The sequence below is a fragment of the Balaenoptera acutorostrata genome, chromosome 9 (assembly GCF_949987535.1).
Source record: "Balaenoptera acutorostrata chromosome 9, mBalAcu1.1, whole genome shotgun sequence".
Taxonomy (NCBI): Eukaryota; Metazoa; Chordata; class Mammalia; order Artiodactyla; family Balaenopteridae; genus Balaenoptera; species Balaenoptera acutorostrata.
The window spans coordinates 35,929,819-35,951,354 of record NC_080072.1 but is presented as its reverse complement, the minus strand read 5'-3'; the positions used below and the strand labels follow the sequence as shown (position 1 = coordinate 35,951,354).

Genomic DNA, 21,536 nt, shown 5'->3' with positions numbered 1-21,536 from the left:
CTAAATTTTTAACACATTATGCCCGCACTGTATAATGTGACCCTCAAAAGTCCCCTAGGTGGCTACTGTTAGGCTTACAGAAACTTGACCAATGCCATCCAACTTTTAAGGGGCAGAGGCTGAATTCGAATTCACGACAAACATGTTTGACTTCCCACCAACCGTGTTAGAAATCGCGTTTGCGTCCCGGAAGCGGACCCTGCCAGCTGCGAAGTTAATACCCACCCGCAGGACTCGGGGGGGAGGGGGCTGCTAGAACCTTGGAGACCTGGCCACACGCGGGCCTTAAGGGGGTGGGGGTCGCCTTAAGGAAGGAGGGCTTTTTCTCACCCGACAAAAAATAACTCCTCAACTGGGAAGGGGTTCTCTTCGAGTGCCGCCCATGCTAGGCGGAGGGCTGGGCAGATGGAAGAGGACCAGGCCAACTGGCTGAGGACGCAGCTGGCCCGTCGGCTGGCATCGGAGGATAGTTCAGAGAGAGCGGAGGCGGCAGCCCGGGAGAACCGGGAGAACCAGGAGCCCGGGACGAGGGCCAACCCGGTGGGATGGGACCAGCAAGGCCTGTTGAGAAGGGAGCTGCCCGGCCGAGGGGCCCGGGAGACAGCGGGCCCCAAAGAGGGACAGGAGGCGGCGGAGCCGGGGCCGAGTGAGTCAGAGGGCGGTAGCGAAGAGGGGCGGGGTGGCCTGGAGCCCGGCGGACCGGGGGGCGGGGAGATGGAGGCCCCCGTGGAGGACTTGGGGAGGAGTAGAGAGAGGCGGGGAGAGAGCGCCCAGGCGGACTCAAAAGAAGCGCCGCCAGGGAGCCAGAGGAGACAGGGCTCGTGGAAGCCGGGAGACCAGCAGCCCGGCACGTTACGGGAAACGTACTGGGAGAGGTCCCAGGAGCGCTACAGGGAGAGGGCGGTGAAGCCGAGGGTCAAGGGCCAGGTCGAGTGGAAGTACCCGCTGGGGAAGAAGCCCAGCTGGCTGAAGCCCGCGACGCTGGTGGAACCCGAGGAGAATGAGGTTTATAAAGAGGATCTCTTGATCCCGGCGCAAGTGCGGCGGCCCACGATCAGATTCAGTCTCCAGGCCAGATCTCGCCTCCAGTCGCGGCGGTCGGCAGTCTGCTGCCCCTCCAGCAGTGTCATCAACGAGCTGGCGAAGATGGGCGACCCGGATGTCCTGGAAATGGTGCAGGAGGAAGGTAGGAGCCGGCGGGGTGGCGCGGGGGGGAGGGTCGGGCTCCGTGAGTGGACCGCGCCACTCTAGGCGCGGGGACCCCGGGGGACGTTGGCGGCCCTGCGGCCGGGATCCCGGGGATGTTCGCGTAGCGGCGTGCCCTGCGCGAGACGGGGACTGCAGGCGAACACTCCCTGCCCGGGCCGGGGATTTTTTCGGGCTGCTCCCGCGAGGCCAGCACCTGTTCCGAGCGGTTCCGAGACCGCCCTCCTTGCTCCTCTGGACGCCACGGAGCGGTCGCACAGTGCAGGGAGGCGAGGCGAGCACGCCGGGCGAGTGAACTGAGGTGCTCGGGCCTCTGAACCCAGGCAGAGGAAAGAAGGAGTCTCCCACCGAGAAAGCCTAAGCTTAGGGCGCATGACAGCAGTTCCCTGTGTGGGGAGCTGGCCCTCGAGTCTTGCTGCCCCTTTCTATTCGCCGACTACTGCTCAAGCTTTGAGATTATCGTTAATCATGGAAGGGCAGACCGAACCCTAAGGTCCATCAGTTTGAGATTCTTATGCACTTGGGGAGGATGCTGTTTTACAAGCTTTCATTGAATCTTTAGTTCCGTTGAAAAATGTTTGCCCATTGTTTGCTTCGGGGTTTCCCGTCTCCCAGTACCCGTGATACTTGGACTTTCTTCCTGAGCCATGCCTGAGGCCCCAGGAACCGGCCAGAAGCTAAGCAGGTGTGGGTCCAGGGAAATACCAAGCCCTCTGGGACAGGACGGAATAGAGAGAAGGCCAACTCCTGGAAACTCCCGTGTGGCCACCCCGGACCTGTATTCTGTGGGTCTATTTTAGTGTACGCATTTTCCTGAAAATGCATGTATTTTTCTGGGTCTATCTCCATGGCCCTCAATGATACTCAGTTCTCTCAATGACACTCTACTTTCATGTCTTGTTTAGTGTTAGATCTAAACATGGAAACAGTTTTTTTTAAGTGATAAATGATCTAAGAAGTCATACTATTTAGTCTTCAAAGACACCAAGAAATAAAGTGCATTATTGCATCCTCCTCCTCCCCTTTCTTAACAGCTTGAGATATACTTCATTTACATACAATAAAAGTCAGCCATTTAAAACGTACAATTCAAATTTTGGTATATTTACAATTTTGTGGTCACCATAATCTAATTTTAGAACAGTCTCATCACCCCAAATAGAAACCTCTTAGTAGTCATTCCTCCTCCCCACCCCACCTCCCTACCCTCAGCTCTAGGCATCCTCTAGTCTATTTACTGTCTCTCTTGATTTCGCTATTCTGGACACTTCATGTAAACAGACTCATACAATATGTGGTCTTTGTAACTGGCTTCTTTCTCTTAGCATAGTGTTTTTGAAGTTCATCCATGTTGTAACTTGTATCAGTTCATTATTCCTTTTTATTGCCAAATAATTTTCCATTGGTGCACATTTGGATTATTTCCACTTTCTTGGCTACTGTGAATAATGCTGCTATGAAGATTTATTGCAAGATTTTTGTATGAAAATATGTTTCTATCTTTCTTGGGTATACACCTAGGAGTGGAATTGCTGAATCATATGGTAGCTCTATATAAAACATTTTGAGAAACTACCAAACTGTTTTCCAAGCGTCTGCGTCATTTTTCATATTTTCACCAGTAATATAAAACAGTTCCAATTTCTCCACATCTTCACTAACATTTGTTATCGTCTGTCTTTTTTATTTATAGCAACCCTAGTGGTTGTGAAATGCTATCTCAACGTGGTTTTTTTTTTTTTTTTTTCAAACATCTTTATTGAAGTATAATTGCCTTACAATAGTGTGTTAGCATCTGCTTTATAACAAAGTGAATCTGTTATACATATACAATATGTTCCCATTTCTCTTCCCTCTTGCATCTCCCTCCCTCCCACCCTCCCCATCCCACCCCTCTAGGTGGTCACAAAGCACCGAGCTGATCTCCCTGTGCTATGCGGCTGCTTCCCACTAGCTATCTATTTTACATTTGGTAGTGTATATATGTCCATGACACTCTCTTACCCTGTCACATCTCACCCCACCCCCTCCCCCTATCCTCAAGTCCATTCTCTAGTAGGTCTGTGTCTTTATTCCCGTCTTGCCACTAGGTTCTTCATGGCCTTTTTTTTTTTTTTTTTTTTTTCCCTTAGATTCCATATATATGTGTTAGCATACTGTATTTGTTTTTCTCTTTCTGACTTACTTCACTCTGTATGACAGACTCTAACTCCATCCACCTCATTACAAATACCTCCATTTCTTTTTATGGCTGAGTAATATTCCATTGTATATATGTGCCACATCTTCTTTATCCATTCATCTGTCGATGGACATTTAGGTTGCTTCCATGTCCTGGCTATTGTAAATAGAGCTGCAATGAACATTTTGGTACATGACTCTTTTTGACCTATGGTTTTCTCAGGGTATATGCCCAGTAGTGGGATTGCTGGGTCGTATGGTAGTTCTATTTGTAGTTTTTTAAGGAACCTCCATACCGTTCTCCATAGTGGCTGTATCAATTTACATTCCCACCAACAGTGCAAGAGTGTTCCCTTTCCTCCACACCCTCTCCAGCATTTATTGTTTCTAGATTTTTTGATGATGGCCATTCTGACCGGTGTGAGATGATATCTCATTGTAGTTTTGATTTGCATTTCTCTAATGATTAATGATGTTGAGCATTCTTTCATGTGTCTGTAGGCCATCTGTATATCTTCTTTGGAGAAATGTCTATTTAGATCTTCTGCCCATTTTTGGATTGGGTTGTTCGTTTTTTTGTTATTGAGCTGCATGAGCTGCTTGTAAATCTTGGAGATTAATCCTTTGTCAGTTGCTTCATTTGCAAATATTTTCTCCCATTCTGAGGGTTGTCTTTTGGTCTTGTTTATGGTTTCCTTTGCTGTGCAAAAGCTTTTCAGTTTCATTAGGTCCCATTTGTTTATTTGTGTTCTTATTTCCATTTCTCTGGGAGCTGGGTCAAAAAGAATCTTGCTGTGATGTATGTCATAGAGTGTTCTGCCTATGTTTTCCTCTAAGAGTTTGATAGTGTCTGCCCTTACACTTAGGTCTTTAATCCATCAACGTGGTTTTGACTTACTTTTTTTCAGTGACTAAATGTGTTAAGTACCTTTTTCAATGCTTATTGACCATTCATATATCTTCACTGGAGAAATGTCTTCAGATTCTTTGCCCATTTAAAAAATTGAGTTATTTGCCTTTTAATTATTGTGTTGTAAGTGTTCTTTATATATTCAGTGTATATGGCTTGCAAATATTTTCTTCCATTTGGTGGGTTCTCTTTCCATGTTCTTGATGGTGTCACTTGAAGCAACTCCCCTTTTTTTAAACAAAAAATAATTTAAAGATAGAGGGAAATACAACTATTGAAAACTTTAGACTAATGGCTCTGCTAAATAATGCAGTAAACTTGTTAGGGAAAATGATTGATGTTCAGTGTGCAAAAGAAGTCAAATGTCTTTTAGACAAATAAAATTAGAAGTCCTATTCTGTACTTATTCAGTGGTTTCCTCCTTTGCAGAGAATTGTTTCCTATTGTAATTTCAGTAATCTGAAGCTCTTAATAGATTTTTTTTTTCATTTGAAGCATTCAGTATTTACTTATAATCAGTCCTTCTGAAGTAAAGCTATGAGAAATATATTCTTCATTGAAGGAAGAGTGGAGGGAAAAAATGTGGAGTATGTAACTTTATACATATAATGAAGGAAAAAATATATCAATATGGCATTACAGAGATTGACCATTACTCTCTCTCAGATGTTAGAAGATCTAATTTAGCCTCAGGATAATTTTGCTTACTAGAATTTATATGTAAATCAGTGTTACTTCAGCTTGAGGTCATACTGAAGCTTCAGTCCATCCCAGGAAGGTTTTAGAACTTTTCCTGAAGTAATTTCAGTTCCCCTTTTCTTGGCAAAGACTTTTGTAATTGATTTATATTTCCTCTTGTTGTGATAAAAGCTTTGCCTCTGATTTGGGTGGAGGTAGGAGAAAAGGATATTAATGTGGAATACATGTATTTGACGGTTGGGTCTCACGAATGCACCCTGCCCAAATTCCTATAACCTGTTTTGTTCATAGATCCAGAATCCAAATAGCAGAAGACAGTGGCATTGGTAAGAGCAGAGCTGAAGGAGCAGGGTGGTCCAGGCCACTCAGATGACTCTTATTTTTCTAAATGTCTTTCAATATGTTGATTAATTTGCTGAGTTGGTTTTATTGCCCATTATTAGGATTTCTGTTACTTCTAGGGTTATATGAAAAGTGCATTGCAATGAGGATGTATTTTTTAACATTGACAGTCACGTGGAATTTTGGAAACCCAGTTCTAAATATATGTTTCTTTCTGGAGTTTAATGACACAGTTATGAAAACAAAAGTGTTGGTTTCAGAAGGCTGAACGATACTGGGTTCCACAGCATGAATTTTTAAGAGCTACTTTTATTCCTGTATTTTAAAATACAAATGGATTTCTTAGAGTAAATTCCCCAATATAGGTAAGTCTGGATCTGTGTATTATGTATTTCCTAAATCACCTTTGAAGAGTAAATATGAGAAAGTTAAACAATTGATTTACATGTGATAAAATTTCTTCCGGGAGAGAGAATGTTAACATTGTGTCTTTCAGACATAATGGATGTTTCTAGGACTTGTTATATTTTCTCAGTTTATTTTCTTAACAGTTGAACATTTAAGCAATCAGTGATCTCCAATTAGCTGTTTTCCCACAATCTAATAATTTTTAAAATGAAATTATAAGGGCAATGTGTAATAGACCATTTAAATAGTTATGTAAAGAAACACTGCTAGTAAAATATCAATGTTGCTGAAATTGAACTATTGACTGGTTGACATTGTAAGGAAGTTCTGATTTGAAATATTCTTTCTTTGGCTGATTTATGACACATTCAGCATTGGAAAAGAAAGTTTAAGGGTTTAACATTGGAAAGGGCAGTTTTAAAATTGAATGTAAAGTTGCTTGCGTCTTTACAACTACATCAAGCATTGTATTTAACCAAACCACCTATCCTTTAGTAATATGAATATTTGATTGCATATATGTTATTTTATGCCGCTGGAAGAAGTGTAAACTGAGAAGACCATTTGGTAAGTGCAAGGGCTATTTTTGGGTTCTGGGTTTGCTGCAGTGTGTATTCTTAGTAAGGTGCTTTCAGTGAAAACTCCAAGCTGTCTTTGGGCTGGCTTAAATTTTAGCTCATATTTTATGATTCTCCAAAGTGATTGATATTAAACCCTTCGTAGTTCTGGTTTCTAGCCCACAGGAAAAGTACAGTCAATTCTATTGACTTTAGAGGAAGTTGCAGGAATAATGAGAAGCCGATCTAGAGTTGTTGGCTTCAAATCTTGCCTCTTCAGATAGGCCTCTGTTTCGACAGGTTTGGAGATTATGCACAGTTTCTTCAACTTTATACTCTCTGAGTGAGTGTGAAAGTGTATCTGGGTCTATGGCATGTGTGAACATCTGATTGTGTGTGTGAGAGAGAGTGAGTGAGAGTGAGTTAGCACTATGTGTGAGAGGGAGCATGGTGTGTGAGGAAATACATCTATCTTCTTTCATCTTTCTGCTTTTCAGAAAGGGATACGGTTTACAAAGTGCGCTCTACCTGGCTCTCAGGGAGCTTGCAGTCTTGTGGAGGGAGGTATAATTGGGCTGGGTACCCACAAAAGGCTTAAGTTCAGGGTGGTATGGGGGCAGGGAAGAGGCTAACTGTGGGGCAGATGAGGAGGTTTCAGGCAAGGCTTGAAAGGAGGATGTCAAAACCGATATAAAGTGAAAAATAAGCAAGAATTAGCCAAAAAAGATAATCTTGTTAGATCCAGGGCGAGGAAGCAGCAAGTTGAAAGGCGAAAGCATAAGAGAGAACTAGTACGGACAGGAGATAATCTGGAGGAACTGTATTGACCCCTTTCCACATTCTCAAATAAACGCATTGCATCAAGTTCTGATAGCAGTTTGAAAATATTTTTTAACCAGGTGTTTTATGTTAAATGCAGCAAAAATAATTAGAGGAAGGAGGGGTTAATGCTTCCAGTTTTTCTACTTTCTTTTCTAAAATACAGAATTATAAAATACTCTATAACTCTAGCTTAAGGTGTGCATTTGTTTGCTCTGTGCTTGGAACTATATTTAGTTCTATGCACAATAGTGAGTGTTTTTGCCCTCAAGAAAATAAAAGCCTCCTTACGTCAGTGTGCAAGTACAATACGTTGAGAGACAAAGCATGTATTTCTTAGAATCCTGTTCTTTATCAACTTATTATAAGAGTTTGCTAGGGGCTTCCCTGGTGGCGCGGTGGTTGAGAATCTGCCTGCCAGTGCAGGGGACACGGGTTCGAGCCCTGGTGTGGGAAGATCCCACATGGCACGGAGCAGCTGGGTCCGTGAGCCACAACTACTGAGCCTGTGCGTCTGGAGCCTGTGCTCCACAACGAGAGGCTGCGATAGTGAGAGGCCCGCGCACCGCGATGAAGAGTAGCCCCCACTTGCCGCAACTAGAGAAAGCCCTCGCACAGAAACGAAGACCCAACACAGCCATAAATAAATAAATTAATTAATTAAAAATTAAGGAAAAAAAAAGAGTTTGCTAGATTGGTTTCCTTTTTATTGGAAAGTCCAATGAGAGGTGGTCAAGACATTATGGAATTTTGAGCTGTACATCTAGACAGTATTCATGGGTAAAACCCTTAGATGATGGTACTGCATAATATTTTATATTTTTCAAATAATTTTTAGTTATATTTTTAATCTTTTAGATGAGAAAACCTGTACTTAGAAAAGTTGTGATGTGGCTATAGCTATAGTTTGTTAGTTTTCAAGCTTTGCTTATGCTAGCTATTAACTTTTTAATAGATCTTGCAACAAAAAGACCTGAATACAAAAGATATTCTTTCATCTTTATTCTGACACTCTAAAACTCATCCCAAAGAATTTAAAACAGTTCTGAAAATTAATAAAAGAATAGAATATATCCTAATAATAGTAGCAATATCAACAAGAATAACTAATATTCATTGATCACTTCTGTGCCAATGACTGCATGAAGCAATTTACATGCATTTTTTTCATTTAATGCTTGCACATATGTTAGGAGATAGACATTAATGCCATTTATGTGATATTTGGTAACTGAATTTATGTCATATTCTTAAGTTGCAAGGAGGCTAGGAAATGTGTTTTTTCGTTTTTTGTTTTTTGTTCTTTTTTTGCTAGAGCTCTTTGCTGTACCATATAATTAGTATTTTGTTAGTAAAGAACAAGGAAGAGAAAGGATATTTGTGGGGAGCCAACAGCATCTGCTGTGTTAATTGCCCACCATTAATAATCTTCCCCGTTTCATTAAATGAAATCTCAAATTGCTCAAGCCTAGGAGTCTTTACTCTTCTTTGTCTCTCCACCTGCACATCTGAAATTTGATAGCAGTTTGTTTCCAATTTTTACTCAAATATCTAAAATCCATTTATGTGCCTTCATTTGCACTGTTCCAACTCCAGGCCAGACCGCCATCATCTCTTGTGATTCATTGCAGCAGCCTCATAATTTGTTTCCTTTCTCCATTCTTACTTTCTTTTATCCCATTCTCCAGTCAGCAACTAGTGCTTTTCATAAAATTTAAATATAAATTCTGTTTAAAAGCTTTGTTGTGGCTTACTATTTCTCTTACGAAAAAATACAGGCATACGAGGTCCTCCACAAACTGTCTCCCACTCCATGCCTGTCCAACATCTTCTCAGGCCTCTCTGCCATTTACCTATTCATCTCTAGCTTGACCTTCGTTTCTTTCAACACCTAAAACTGTTCCTGTCTTACAGCTTTTATGTGTTCTTATGTGACTTGTATCCTCTCAACTTTCACATCTCAGTATAAACATTACTCCCTCAGAGAGATTTTCTGAGTTTCTCATGTCTAATTTGCACCCCTCCCTGTTTCTCTCTCCCTCTCTCTTTGCTCTTTTTGTCTCTTTTATAGCATTTATCACAATTTTTGGTCTGTCTCCTCTACTGTACTGTAAATCTCTTAACAACAGAGAATCAATACATGTTAGCCATTATCACCACTGTCATTATCAATATTATACTGACGATCAATGTCAAGAGCTGTGAAAAGTCTGAGATTTTACCACACATGGAAGTTAACCAAGTAGCCTGTTACAATTTCATGGTTACTGGTAGAAGATATGAGACACCTGGATCAGAGACAAAGGACAGTTTACTATTCACAGCATTAACAATAGGATGAGTAGCAGCGTGTTCCAGTTTCCTGAGCCCAAGTTGCCGCAGATCAATGCAGAGAGGGCCTGCACATTCGGTGGGTGGTTTGCAGTACAGGAGAGCAATCTGAGCTTAGGGAACTTGAGTCTTTTTTATCGGTCAGTAATTTGCCTTCCCTTTGCTCTGGAGGGAGACACTGATCCAGTCTTCCAAGACTGTAAGCGAACGTGTCCTTTGCTCCTGAAGGAGTCTCTATCTCTATCTCAACAAAGATCCTTGAAAAGATAATCCAGAACAAAGGGCAGTCCATGTCTCATTTGCAAGATGTGCAGAAACCTGAAAGACCCAAGGAGAATTGTATCCCAACATCTACCCTTACCTGTTCATCCCTAAGTAACATACTTTGGTTTTGCATAGCTAACTTTATATAACTGAAATATTACTAAATATTTCTGCCTTTTTTGCTGAACTATTTTTGGGAGATTTATCTATGTTTTTGCATGTAATTAAAATGAATTCACTTTTGTTGGTAACTATAAAACGTGGTATGATTATACCACACTGTATTGATCCATTTTACTATTTCTGGATATTTGAGGTGATGTTGGTTTTCTAGTTAACCCCAATAATACTGTTATGAACATTTTTGTACGTTCCCATAGTGCATGTATTTCTACTGAGTTTGTACCTAAGATAGCATTTTTAAACTTTTTGATCTCAGAACCCCTTTATACTCTTAACAATCATTAGGAACTTCAAAGAGCTTTTGTGTATGTGAGTTAAGTTTATTGGTATTTACCAAGGATATCCACTTTTCCACTTCTAGTCAACATAGTACTGGAAGTTCTACCCAGAACAGTTAGGCAAGAAAAAGGAATAAAAGACATCCAAATTGGAAAGGAAGAATTAAAATTGCCTCTGTTCACAGATGATATGATCTTTTATGTAGCAAACCCTAAAAATTCCATAAAAAACCTGTTAGAACTATAAATGCAATCAACATTTATAAAGTATCATAATATGAAGTAAACACACAAAAATCAGTTGCATTTTTGTATATAAACAATGAACAATCTCAAAAGGAAATTAAGAAAATTTTTTTACATTAGTATCAAAAAGAATTAGATACTTAAGAATAAATTAACCAAGAATGTGATGACTTGTACAAATAAGACTACAAAACATTGCTGAGAGAAATTTTAGAAGTCATAAATACATGCAAACACATCTCTTGTTCATGGATTAGAAGACTTAATATTGTTGAGATGTCAATACCACCAAAGTGATTTATAGATTCAGTGCTATCCCTATCAATTTTAATTATGTTTTTGGTAGAAATAGGAAAATCCATCCTAAAATTCATATGGACTCTTAAGGGACCCCAAATAGCCAATCAATCTTGAAAAAGAAGGACAAAGCTGGATGACTCACTGATTTCAAAATTAACTACAAAGCTAAAGTTATCAAAATAGTATGGTACTGGCATAAAGACAGATACATAGACCAATAGACTAGAATAGAGAGCCCAGAAATAAACTCTTGCATGTATATGGTCAAATTATTTTTTTCAAGGATGCCAAGGCCATTCAATGGGGAAAGGTCAATCTTTTCAATAAATGGTGGTGGGAAATTCGGATAGCCATGTGCAAAAAAGTGAAGTTGGGTCCTTACCTAACACCATATACAAAAATTAACTCAGAATGGATCAAAGACCTAAATGTAAGACATAAAACTATAAAACTCTTAAAAGAAAACATAGGACAAAAGTTTCATGACATTGGATTTGAGAGTGGTTTCTTGGATATGACACCAAAGGCACAGGCAAGAAAAGAAAAATAGACAAATTGACCTCACAAATATGAAAAAAAATTGTGCCTCAAAAGACACTGCAAGTAAAGTAAAAAGGCAAACCACAGAATGGGATAAAATATGAGCAAATCATATATCTGATCCAGTTAGAGAACTCCTAAAACTCAACGATAAAAGACCAAACAACCTGATTTAAAAATGGGCAAAGGACTTGAATAGGCATTTCTATAAAGAAGATATAAAAATGGCCAAGAAGAACATGAAAAGATACTCAACATCGTAATCATTAGGGGAATGCAAATCAAAACTACAAAGAGGTACCACCTCAAATCCATTAGGATGCCTACTATCAAAAAAAAAAAAACACAAAAGTTGGAGAGGATGTGGAGTAATTGGAAACCTGGTGCACTCTAGGGAAATGTAAAATGGTACAGTGTGGTGGTTCCTTAAAAAATTTAAAAAAGAATTACCATATGATCTAGCAATTCCACCTTGTGTATATACCCAAAAGAATTGAAAGCAGGATCTTGGAGATATTTGTACACCCATGTAGATAGCAGCATTATTCACAGCAGCTAAAATGTGGAAGCAGCAGAAGTGTCCATCAGTGGATGAATGGGTAAGCAAAATGTGGCATACATATACAATGGAATATTATTCAGCCTTAAAAGGCAGGAAATTCTGACATATGCTACAACATTGATGAAACTTGAGGACATGCTATGTGAAATAAACCACTCACACAATGAAAAATACTACATGATTCCACTTATATGTGGTACTTAGTGTAGTCAAAATCATAGAGACAGAAAGTAGAATGGTGGTTGCCTGGGGCTGGGAAAGAGGAGAATGAGGAGTTGGTAATGGGTATAGTGTTTCAGTTTTACAAGATGAAAAGAGTTCTGAGATGGATGTTGGTGATGGTTGCTCAATATTATGAATGAATTGAATACTGTTGAACTGTTTGCTTGTTAATGGTTAATATGGTAAATTTTTTATTATGTGTATTTTATCACAATGAACAAAATTGGGAAAGAAAAAAAAACTATACAAATGGTAGGTTTATATTTTCTGTATTTTCAGAATATATACTAACACTTCCTAAAATTACAGTTACTGTGGATGACTCTTAAGTGGTAGCAATATTTTATTCCATTCCCATTGTGATTTTCTCCCCCAAGTTTTTGACTTGTAAAATATTTCTCAGTGTTTTGCAAATTGGAGTCCCAAGAGAATAAGAATCAGAATTCTATATTTAACAGTTTTTAACGTCAGAAACTTATTTGAAGATGTATTTCAGTCCAAATGACTCAGCACATAACTATAATGAAGACATCTGTGTCAGGAAAGTAATTTGGCCTATTTAAAACTGGTAGTCCTTTACTACCAGGAAAACTCCAGGAAAACACACTGATAGAATAATAAATCTCACATGGTGAGAGCTAAGAGATAAGGATGGACATCCCTACTGAATGTTTTCCTCTCAGCAGTTGTGTGGCTATGGAATTACAACTGTATTCATCAGAGTTAAGTTTATTTCTTAGTGGGTGAGATTACAATCTACACATTAGTATTTGATGATTTTCCTCTATATTATAGACAGTTTTTGGTGCTGAATTATTTTGAGTTTGTTTTGAACAACTTAGCTCCAGGAAGATCTTGGGTGTTTTCTTCCAACATTATTTTCTTTGGACTTCTTTTGTTTAAATTTTGAATTCCTGTTTTCTCCTTCTGCAGACTTTTAACATACTGTGATTGATTGGCCGTTTTAACATGATTTTGTTGTCGTTGTTCTTTAATTTAGAGAGAAGAGCCGGTAGTGAAGAACGTTTTTTTGAAGTAAATGAGGTAAGTTAAATATATGTGTTAGCCTCCTATAAGTCAGAACAAAAAATTGAGCCAAGGTTAGAAATGTACTTCATATGAATACTTAGGTCTTTGTACTCCAGTTATTTACTCATACTACATTCTTAATGTTTTGTCCTCCAACCTATTCATTTTTAAGTAAGTAAAGCAAGTTCCATGTTTCATGCAGATTTAATATTGAATCTTTCTGGATGTTATAAGGGAGCAACCATAAGTTTGGATTTGTTTTGAGGCTTTCTGTGATATAAACTCAGAAATGCTGAGACTTGATATGCAAGATAATAGTACTTGGCTTAATACTTTGCTTGACTATAATGCAGGTATAATATTTGATAGCTTTTTTTGTTAAAGTTATTAGTAGTATGTGATTAGTGCATTTTTACTGAGGTGTAATTGACATATAATATATTAATTTCAAGTATACAACATAATGATTCATACCTGCATACACTGTGAAATATCACCACAGTAAGTCTAATTACCATCTGTCATCATACAGAGTCACAGATTTTTTTTTCTTGTGATGACAGCTTTTTTTTTTTAAACAGCTTCAGTGAAGGCTCCTAATTTTTTTATAAAGTCTTTATTGAATTTGTTGCAATATTGCTTCTGTTTTATGTTTTGGTTTTTTGGCCCTGAGGCATGTGGGATCTTAGCTTCCCCCCAGGGATTGAACCCGCACCCCCTGCATTGGAAGGTGAAGTCTTAACCACTGGACCGCCAGGGAAGTCCCTTGTGATGATAGCTTTTAAGATTTATTCTCTTAGCAACTTTCAAATATACAATACAGTACTACTGACTATAGTCACTGTGCTATAAATTACATCCCCATGACTTATTTGTAACTGAAAGTTTGTACCTCTTGACACCTTTCACCCATCTTGCCTACCTCCAGCCACCTCTCCTCTGGCAACCGCCAGTCTGTTCTCTGTATCTGTAAGTTTTGTTCTATATGTTCATTTGTTTTGTTTTTTAGACTCCACAATAAGTGAAATCATACAGTCTTTTGTCTTTCTCTGTCTGACTTATTTCACTTAGTGTAATACCCTCAAGGTCCATTGATGTAGAAATTGGCAAGATTTTATTCCTTTTTTAAGACTAAGAAGTATTCCATTGCATATATATATATATACATCTTATTTATTAATCATCCATTCATGTATATTTAAGGTTGTTTTCCATATTTTGGCTATTGTAAATAATGCTGCAGTGAACGTATGGGTGCATGTATCTTTTCAAATTAGTGTTTTCATATTCTTTGGATAAATAACCAGAAGTAGAATTGCCAGATCCTGTGGTAGTTCTGTTTTTAATTTTTTGAAGAACCTCCATACTCTTTCCCATAGTATCTGTACCAATTTATATTCCCACCAGCAGTGGACAGGGGTTCCCTTTTCTCCACATCCTTGCCAACACTTGTTATTTCTTGTCTTTCTGATGATAGCCATTCTGACAAGTGTGAGGTCATATCTCATTGTGGTTTTGATTTGCATTTCTCTGATGATTAACGATGCCGAACGTCTTTTCATGTGCCTGTTTCCCATCTGTATTTCTTTGGAAAAATGTTTATTCAGATCCTCTGCTCATATTTTTTTAATTGGATTATTTATTTTTTTGCTGTTGAGTTGTATGAGTTCTTTATATATTTTGGATATTAACCTCTTATTAGTTATATGATTTGCAAATATTTTCTCACATTCAGTAGGTTGCCTTTTCATTTTGTTAATGATTTCCTTTGATATGCAGAAACTTTTTAGTTTGTTGTAATCCTACTTGTTTATTTTTGCTTTAATTGCATTTGCTTTTGGAGTCAGATCCAAAAATTATCTCTAAGACTGATGTCAAGGAGATTACCACCTATATTTTTTTTTCTAGGGTTTTATGGTTTAAGGTCTTACATTTAATTCTTTAATCCATTTTGCATTAATTTTTGTGTATGGTGTAAGATAGTGATCTAGTTACATTATTTTGCATGTGACTGTCCAGTGTCCCCAACAGCCCTTATTGAAGAAGACACTATCCTTTCCACATTGTATTTTCTTAGCTCCTTTGTCATAAATTAATTGACCATATATACGTGGGCTTATTTTTGGGCTCTCTATTCTGTTCTATTCATCTATGTTTCTGTGTTTATACCAATACCATTATGTTTTGATTACTATATCTTTATAATATAGTTTGAAATAAGGAAGCATGATGCCTCCAGATTTGGTCTTCTTTCTCAAGATTGGTTTGGTTATTCAGGGTCTTTTGTGGTTCCAGACAAATTTTAGGATTGTTTGTTCAGTTCTGTGAAAAATGCCATTGGAATTATGATGGATTGAATTAATCTGTAGATTGCTTTGGGTAATATGGACATTTTAACAATATTAATCTTCCAGTCCATGAACATGGATATCTTTCTATTGTTTTGTATTCTCTTCAGTTTCTTTCATCAGTGTGTTACAGGTCTTTCACCTCCTTGGTTAAATTTATTCCTAAGTATTTTATTCTTTTCGATGCAATTGTAAATGGGATTGCTTTCTTAATTTCTCTTTATGATCTCATTGTTAGTGTATAGAAATGCAACTAATATTTGTGTATTGATTTTTTTAAACATCTTTATTGGAGTATAATGGCTTTACAATGGTGTGTTAGTTTCTGCTTTATAACAAAGTGAATCAGCTATACATATACATATATCCCCATATCTCTTCCCTTTTGCATCTCCCTCCCTCCCACCCTCCCTATCCCACCCCTCTAGGTGGTCACAAAGCACCGAGCTGATCTCCCTGTGTTATGCAGCTGTTTCCCACTAGCTATCGATTTTACATTTGGTAGTGTATGTATGTCCATGCCACTCTCTCACTTTGTCCCAGCTTACCCTTCCCCCTCCCCGTGTCCTCAAGTCCATTCTCTAGTAGGTCTGCGTCTTTATTCCCGTCCTGCCCCTAGGTTCTTCATAACCATTTTTTTTAAGGTTCCATATATATGTGTTAGCATATGGTATTTGTTTTTCTCTTTCTGACTTACTTCACTCTGTATGACAGACTCTAGGTCCATCCGCCTCACGACAAATAACTCAATTTCATTTCTTTTTATGGCTGAGTAATATTCCATTGTATATATGTGCCACATCTTCTTTATCCATTCATCTGTTGATGGACATTTAGGTTGCTTCCATGTCCTGGCTATTGTAAATAGAGCTGCAATGAACATTGTGGTACATGAGTCATGTGTATAGATTTTATACCCTGCAACTTTACTAAATTTAATAATTAGTTCTAACAGTTTTTTGGTGGAGTCTTCAGGGTTTCGGTTATATAAACTCATGCCATCTGTGAATAGTGACAGTTTTACTTTTCCTTTCCAATTTGTAGGCCTTCTATTTATTTTTCTTGCCTAATTGATCTGGCTAGGACTTCCAATACTGTGTTGACTGAAAGTGGCAAGAGTGGGCATCCTTTTCTTGTTCCTGATCTTACAGGAAAAGCTGAAAGCTGTTTAGTATGATGTTAGCTGGGGGCTTGTCATATATAGCCTTTATTATGGTGATATATGTTCCCTCTATACCCACTTTGTTGAGAGTTTTTAATCATAAATGGACGTTGAATTTTGTCAGATGGTTTTTCTGTATCTTATGATTTTTATCTTTGATATGATCGTATGACTTTTATCTTTTGTTTTGTCAATGTGCTGTATTATGTTGATTGATTTGCTGATGTTGAACCATCCTTGCATCCCTGGAATAAATTTCCACTTGATCATGGTATATGATCCTTTTAATGTATTTTTGAATTTTGCTTGCTAATATTTTGTTGAGGATATTTTCATCTGTGTTCAAGAGGTGTATTAGCCTGTAATTTTCTTTTTTTTTTTTTGTGGTGTCCTTGTCTGGTTTTGTTATCAGGATAATGCTGGCCTCCTAAAATGAGTTTGGAAGTGTTTCCTCTTCTTCAATTTTTTGGAAGAGTTTGAGAATGATAGATATTAAATTTTCTTTGAATGTTTGATAGAATTCTCCAATGAAGCTATCTGGTCCTGGAATTTTGTTTGTTGAGAAGTTTTTGATCACTTATTCAATTTCCTTATTAGTAATCAGTCTGTTCAGACTTTCTATTTCTTTCTGATTCAGTCTTGAAAGATTGTATGTTTCTAGGAATTTGTCCATCTCTTCTATGTTGTCCAATTTGTTGACATATAATTGTTCATAATAATCACTGAGTCTGCTTACATTTACATTAATTGTACTTATTGCCATTTTGTTCATTGTTTTCTGGTTGTTTTCCTCTCTGTTCCTTTCTTCATCTCTTGCTCTCTCCCCTTGTGGTTTGATGAGTTTCTGTAGTGGTATGGTTGGATTCCTTTCTCATTATCTTTTTTGTGTCTACTATAGTTGTTTGCTTTGTGGTTACCATGAAACTCACATATATTAGCCTGTGTGTGTGTGTGTGTACACACATACAGTTCATATTAAATTGATAGCTAGTTGTTTGAATGCATTATAAAACTCCACATTTTTACTCCCTCACATGTTTTATGTTTTTGAGGTCACATTTTACATCTTTTTATTTTGTGTATCCCTTAACTAAATATTGTAGTTATAGTTATTTTTACTACTTTGTCTTTTATCCTTCATACTAGCTTTATAAGTGATTAATCCACTACTTTTACTATATATTTATCTTCACCAGTGAGATTTTTACTTACATGTTTTCTTGTTATTAATTAGTGCTCATATTTTTTCAGCTTAAAGAAGTCCCTTTAACATTTTGTGTAAGTCTGGTTTAGTGGTAAGGCTTTAGAGGCAGCAGGAGAGCACAGGGCTGGGGCACACCCACTGCTTTTAGTGATGGAGCAGGAGAGTGCAGGGACGAGGCACTCCCGCTGGCTTTAGCTGGACAGTGGGAGAGTGCTATCACTGTGTGCACCCACTGGTGCTAGCAAGGTAGAGGGAGAGGGCAAAAATGGCCCCCACCAACACCTCTATCCCTAGAGAGAGTCCTAACAGTCCCTGCCCCTCTGATGGATGCTTTAAGATTGGCAAATGAATCTTTTTCACATATAGTTTAGGTGCTTTTCAAACTGCTTCTTTTGTGGTGGGTCCCAGGGTGAGTGAGTCTATAGATGAGCCCTTTAAGAGTAGAATCTTAGTTCCCTATAGCCCTTTGGGTCTCCTGAACATAAACCCTGTTGGTTTTCAAACCATTCATTTTGGGGGCTTGTCCCTCCAGTGCTGGTCCCAAGGGTTGGGGTGCCTGATGTGGGGCACTAACCCCTCACTTCTCAGGAAGAAGCTCCATATTTGTGAGATCCTTCCTGATTATGGGTGAGCCGCACCCAAGAGTGGGATTTTTGGTGGGATTGCATCTCTGTTTTTCCCACCCTCGTCATTGTGGCCCTTTTATCCTTTGTTTTGGAGGTGCTAGTCAGATAGTTTTCAGTTTTTAGAGGGAATTGTTCCATTTGTAGCTGGAGATTTGGTGTGTCCATGGGAGGAGGTGAGTTCAGGATCTCCTTCTACTGCCATTTTGAACCTGATAAGTGCTTACTGATGACTATGCCAGGGTTTAAGTTACTCAACCTGAATTAAGTAAATATATTAAATAAAATTATAAATAATAAAGTTAAATACAATTTGTAAAAATATAGGATTCTCTTAAGCAAAGTCCTTATTTTATTGATATAAACTTGCAAATAGGTACTAACAACTTAAATTTTTTTTTTTTTTGTATACAGAGTGTAAGCATTCTAAAAGTATTTCAGAGAAAATAATCTTTCTGGTAGGCTCTAGTTGACTCAGAGCCATACTCATAGAGTTGGATGTCCTTGAATTGGGTTAGGGATGAACAGCCAAATAGAAAAAGTCTCTTTAAAAATAGCTTTTTAGGAGTGACTGAAATTCCCACCATGGGAAACACAACTTACCAGAATAGGTTGGCTGTGTGCTACTTAGCTGGATAAACTGGCTCATTTAGCTGGTTGACTTAAGATTTCTAGACGTTCTGAGATCCTTTAGAAGCTCAGTGACTAAAATGCTGAGAAAAATAGAATATGAGAATTGAATAAACTATAAAAATCATTTGGTCCAGTTATTTTTACAGTGTAATTTGTAGGCCACCTGAATAAGGATTATATAAAGAATTTCTTAAAAATGCAGACTCCTGGGACCAACCTCAGACTACTAATCGATAAGGTTGGGGAGTCATGATTTAAAAAGAGCACCCCAGGTTATTCATATTGCCATTAAAGTTTGGAATCACTGTCATAAAGCATAGGCTCCACAACTAAAATGATGTAATATGGCACAGAGAACATACTTATTGAGTGAGTTAGTGAATGAAGACAATTATCTAGAAAATAAAGAACATCAAAAATTAAAGTTTACGTCTTTGGAGCAGAATGAGGAAAGATTTATCTTATGAGATTGACTGATGCAACTTGAATGATAGTAATAATATTGTCATTTTCATTTTGTTCATATTGACATAGCAATAATATACTTCTTGCAGATCTTTATATGTATTGCTCAAGTTAAGTTCAAGTAATTATGAATTACTTCTTATTCTTTGCTTCTTTGTGTATCTTTCATATTTATATGTATATTCCAAACTTAAACTTCTGTAACAAAAAACATTCTCAAGTCATATTTATACTGTTCCTTACCTCTGCACATCTCAAGAGCAACCATAGTATTTTAGAGATAGCATGTGTCATAATTTTTAGTTTTTTTTTTTTTTTTTAGTTTTACTTTTATAGGAAGGCAGTAAGTGACAGGGGAATGTTCAACCCTATGAGAATAGCACTATCATACCAAACTCCCTTTAGACTTAACCTATAGTTAGGTCTAGCATATATATTTTTTTAATATTAAGTACGTTGGAATAAAAACAGCACTTCTCCAAAACAAAGATGAAGAATGGCTGATAAGGTTTAGAGTTATTAAATGGGTATATTATTGAATTAGCTCCAAAGTGTCTGTTGCTCTTACTTCCAGAAAGATGGAGTAGACAAAATTTTCTTTATTTCTTTTGCTAAGTATAGCTAAAAACCCTGGACATTATATGTAAAACAAACATAATAAGACTGTGAATGTTAGAGAAGAAGACAAACTGGCTAGGGACTGCGGGACCCAAGGAACAGCAGTGAAGTTAGTTGCATGGATTTTCTCTTTGCTTCCTATGTTGCAGACTGGGTGCTTGAGAAGCCAGTAATACAGAAATGCTAACTGGCACAGACAAATAAAGCATCAAGAAAAACCTGTACTCCCTAGCCAATGGTCCGGGAACAGGGTGATGCAGGAGGACAGACAATTTTTGGTCAGTAACTGCTCATTGTAGCCAACCACCACAGGAAAAAATTGTAGTCCTGCCACCATCCCTTCCAAAAGAGCTCACGTGGGGAGACTAGACTTTCACCCCTGCCTGGTGTAACAAGGCGTCCCAACTTCCCACAGAGTTGGTGTCAGAGAAGGCTGAATGGGGAGCCAAGACTTTCATCCCGCACTGGGTGATAATGTGTCCCTCTCACACGCTGCCCTGCATGGTGTCAGTGGAGACAAGGTGGATGGCCTGGACTTCCACTTTTATCAGTGGTAACAAGGTATCAACCCTTTTTTGCTGTGTTGGTGTCAGCGGTGGCCTGGTGGAGAGCCAGGAGTTTTACCACTGTCTAGAAGTAGAAAATCCATTCCCATACCACTCCCTGCCATGGTGACAACGAGGCCATGTGGGGAGCAGCAGGTGGCACCCTTGCCCTTTTCAGTTAGGTTGGGTTCAGGAAAGACCTAATGATAAACTTGAACTCCCACCCCCACACAGCAGTAATGGGAGACCATCCCACCACCTCACCACCCGCTGGTGCCCACAGAGGCTGAGTGGGGAACCTGGACTTCTACTCCCACCAGGTAGTGAGGCATCATCCCACTGACCCGACCAGAGTGGTGTCAGAGGAGACTTGGTAAAACAGAAGATTTAAATAGACTCTAGAGTCTTATAATAGCCCCAAAGCCCAGATTTCTGTAGAAAATCACATATAATGCCAAGAACCAGAAGGATATCAACTTGAATGAGAAAAGACAATCTCGAGATACTGATGTTGAGGTGACACAGATGTTAGAATGAGCTGATTAGGATTTTAAAGTGACAGTCATAAAAATGCTTCAATGAGCAATTATGAACATTCTTGAAACAAATAAAAACTAAAAATTCTCAGCAAAAAAAAAGATGTTTTAAAGAAGAACATAGTGGAAATTTTAGAACTGAAGAATAGTATAACTGACAAAAAAACTCAACAGCAGAGGGGAAGGGATAGAGGAATGAATCACTGAATTTGGAGATAGAATAGAAATTACCCAACCTAAACAGCAGAGAGAAAGAAACTGAAGAAAAAAAAATGAATAGAGCCTCCAGGACCTGTGGAACTATATCAGAGGTCAAACATTTGTG

At 38.4% G+C, this 21,536-nt stretch overlaps 1 protein-coding gene across 1 annotated transcript in view; it reads left to right on the top strand.

The window, feature by feature from the left end:
- The first annotated feature begins 432 nt into the window (after positions 1-432).
- The window catches only part of ANO5 (anoctamin 5), a 101,298-nt gene continuing 80,194 nt past the window's right edge, over positions 433-21,536 (top strand). Inside the window, 2 exon segments of the mRNA XM_007174811.2 lie at positions 433-1,186; positions 13,049-13,092. Of these exon segments, the coding sequence (XP_007174873.2) occupies positions 715-1,186; positions 13,049-13,092 (516 nt within the window). The 5' untranslated portion in view covers positions 433-714.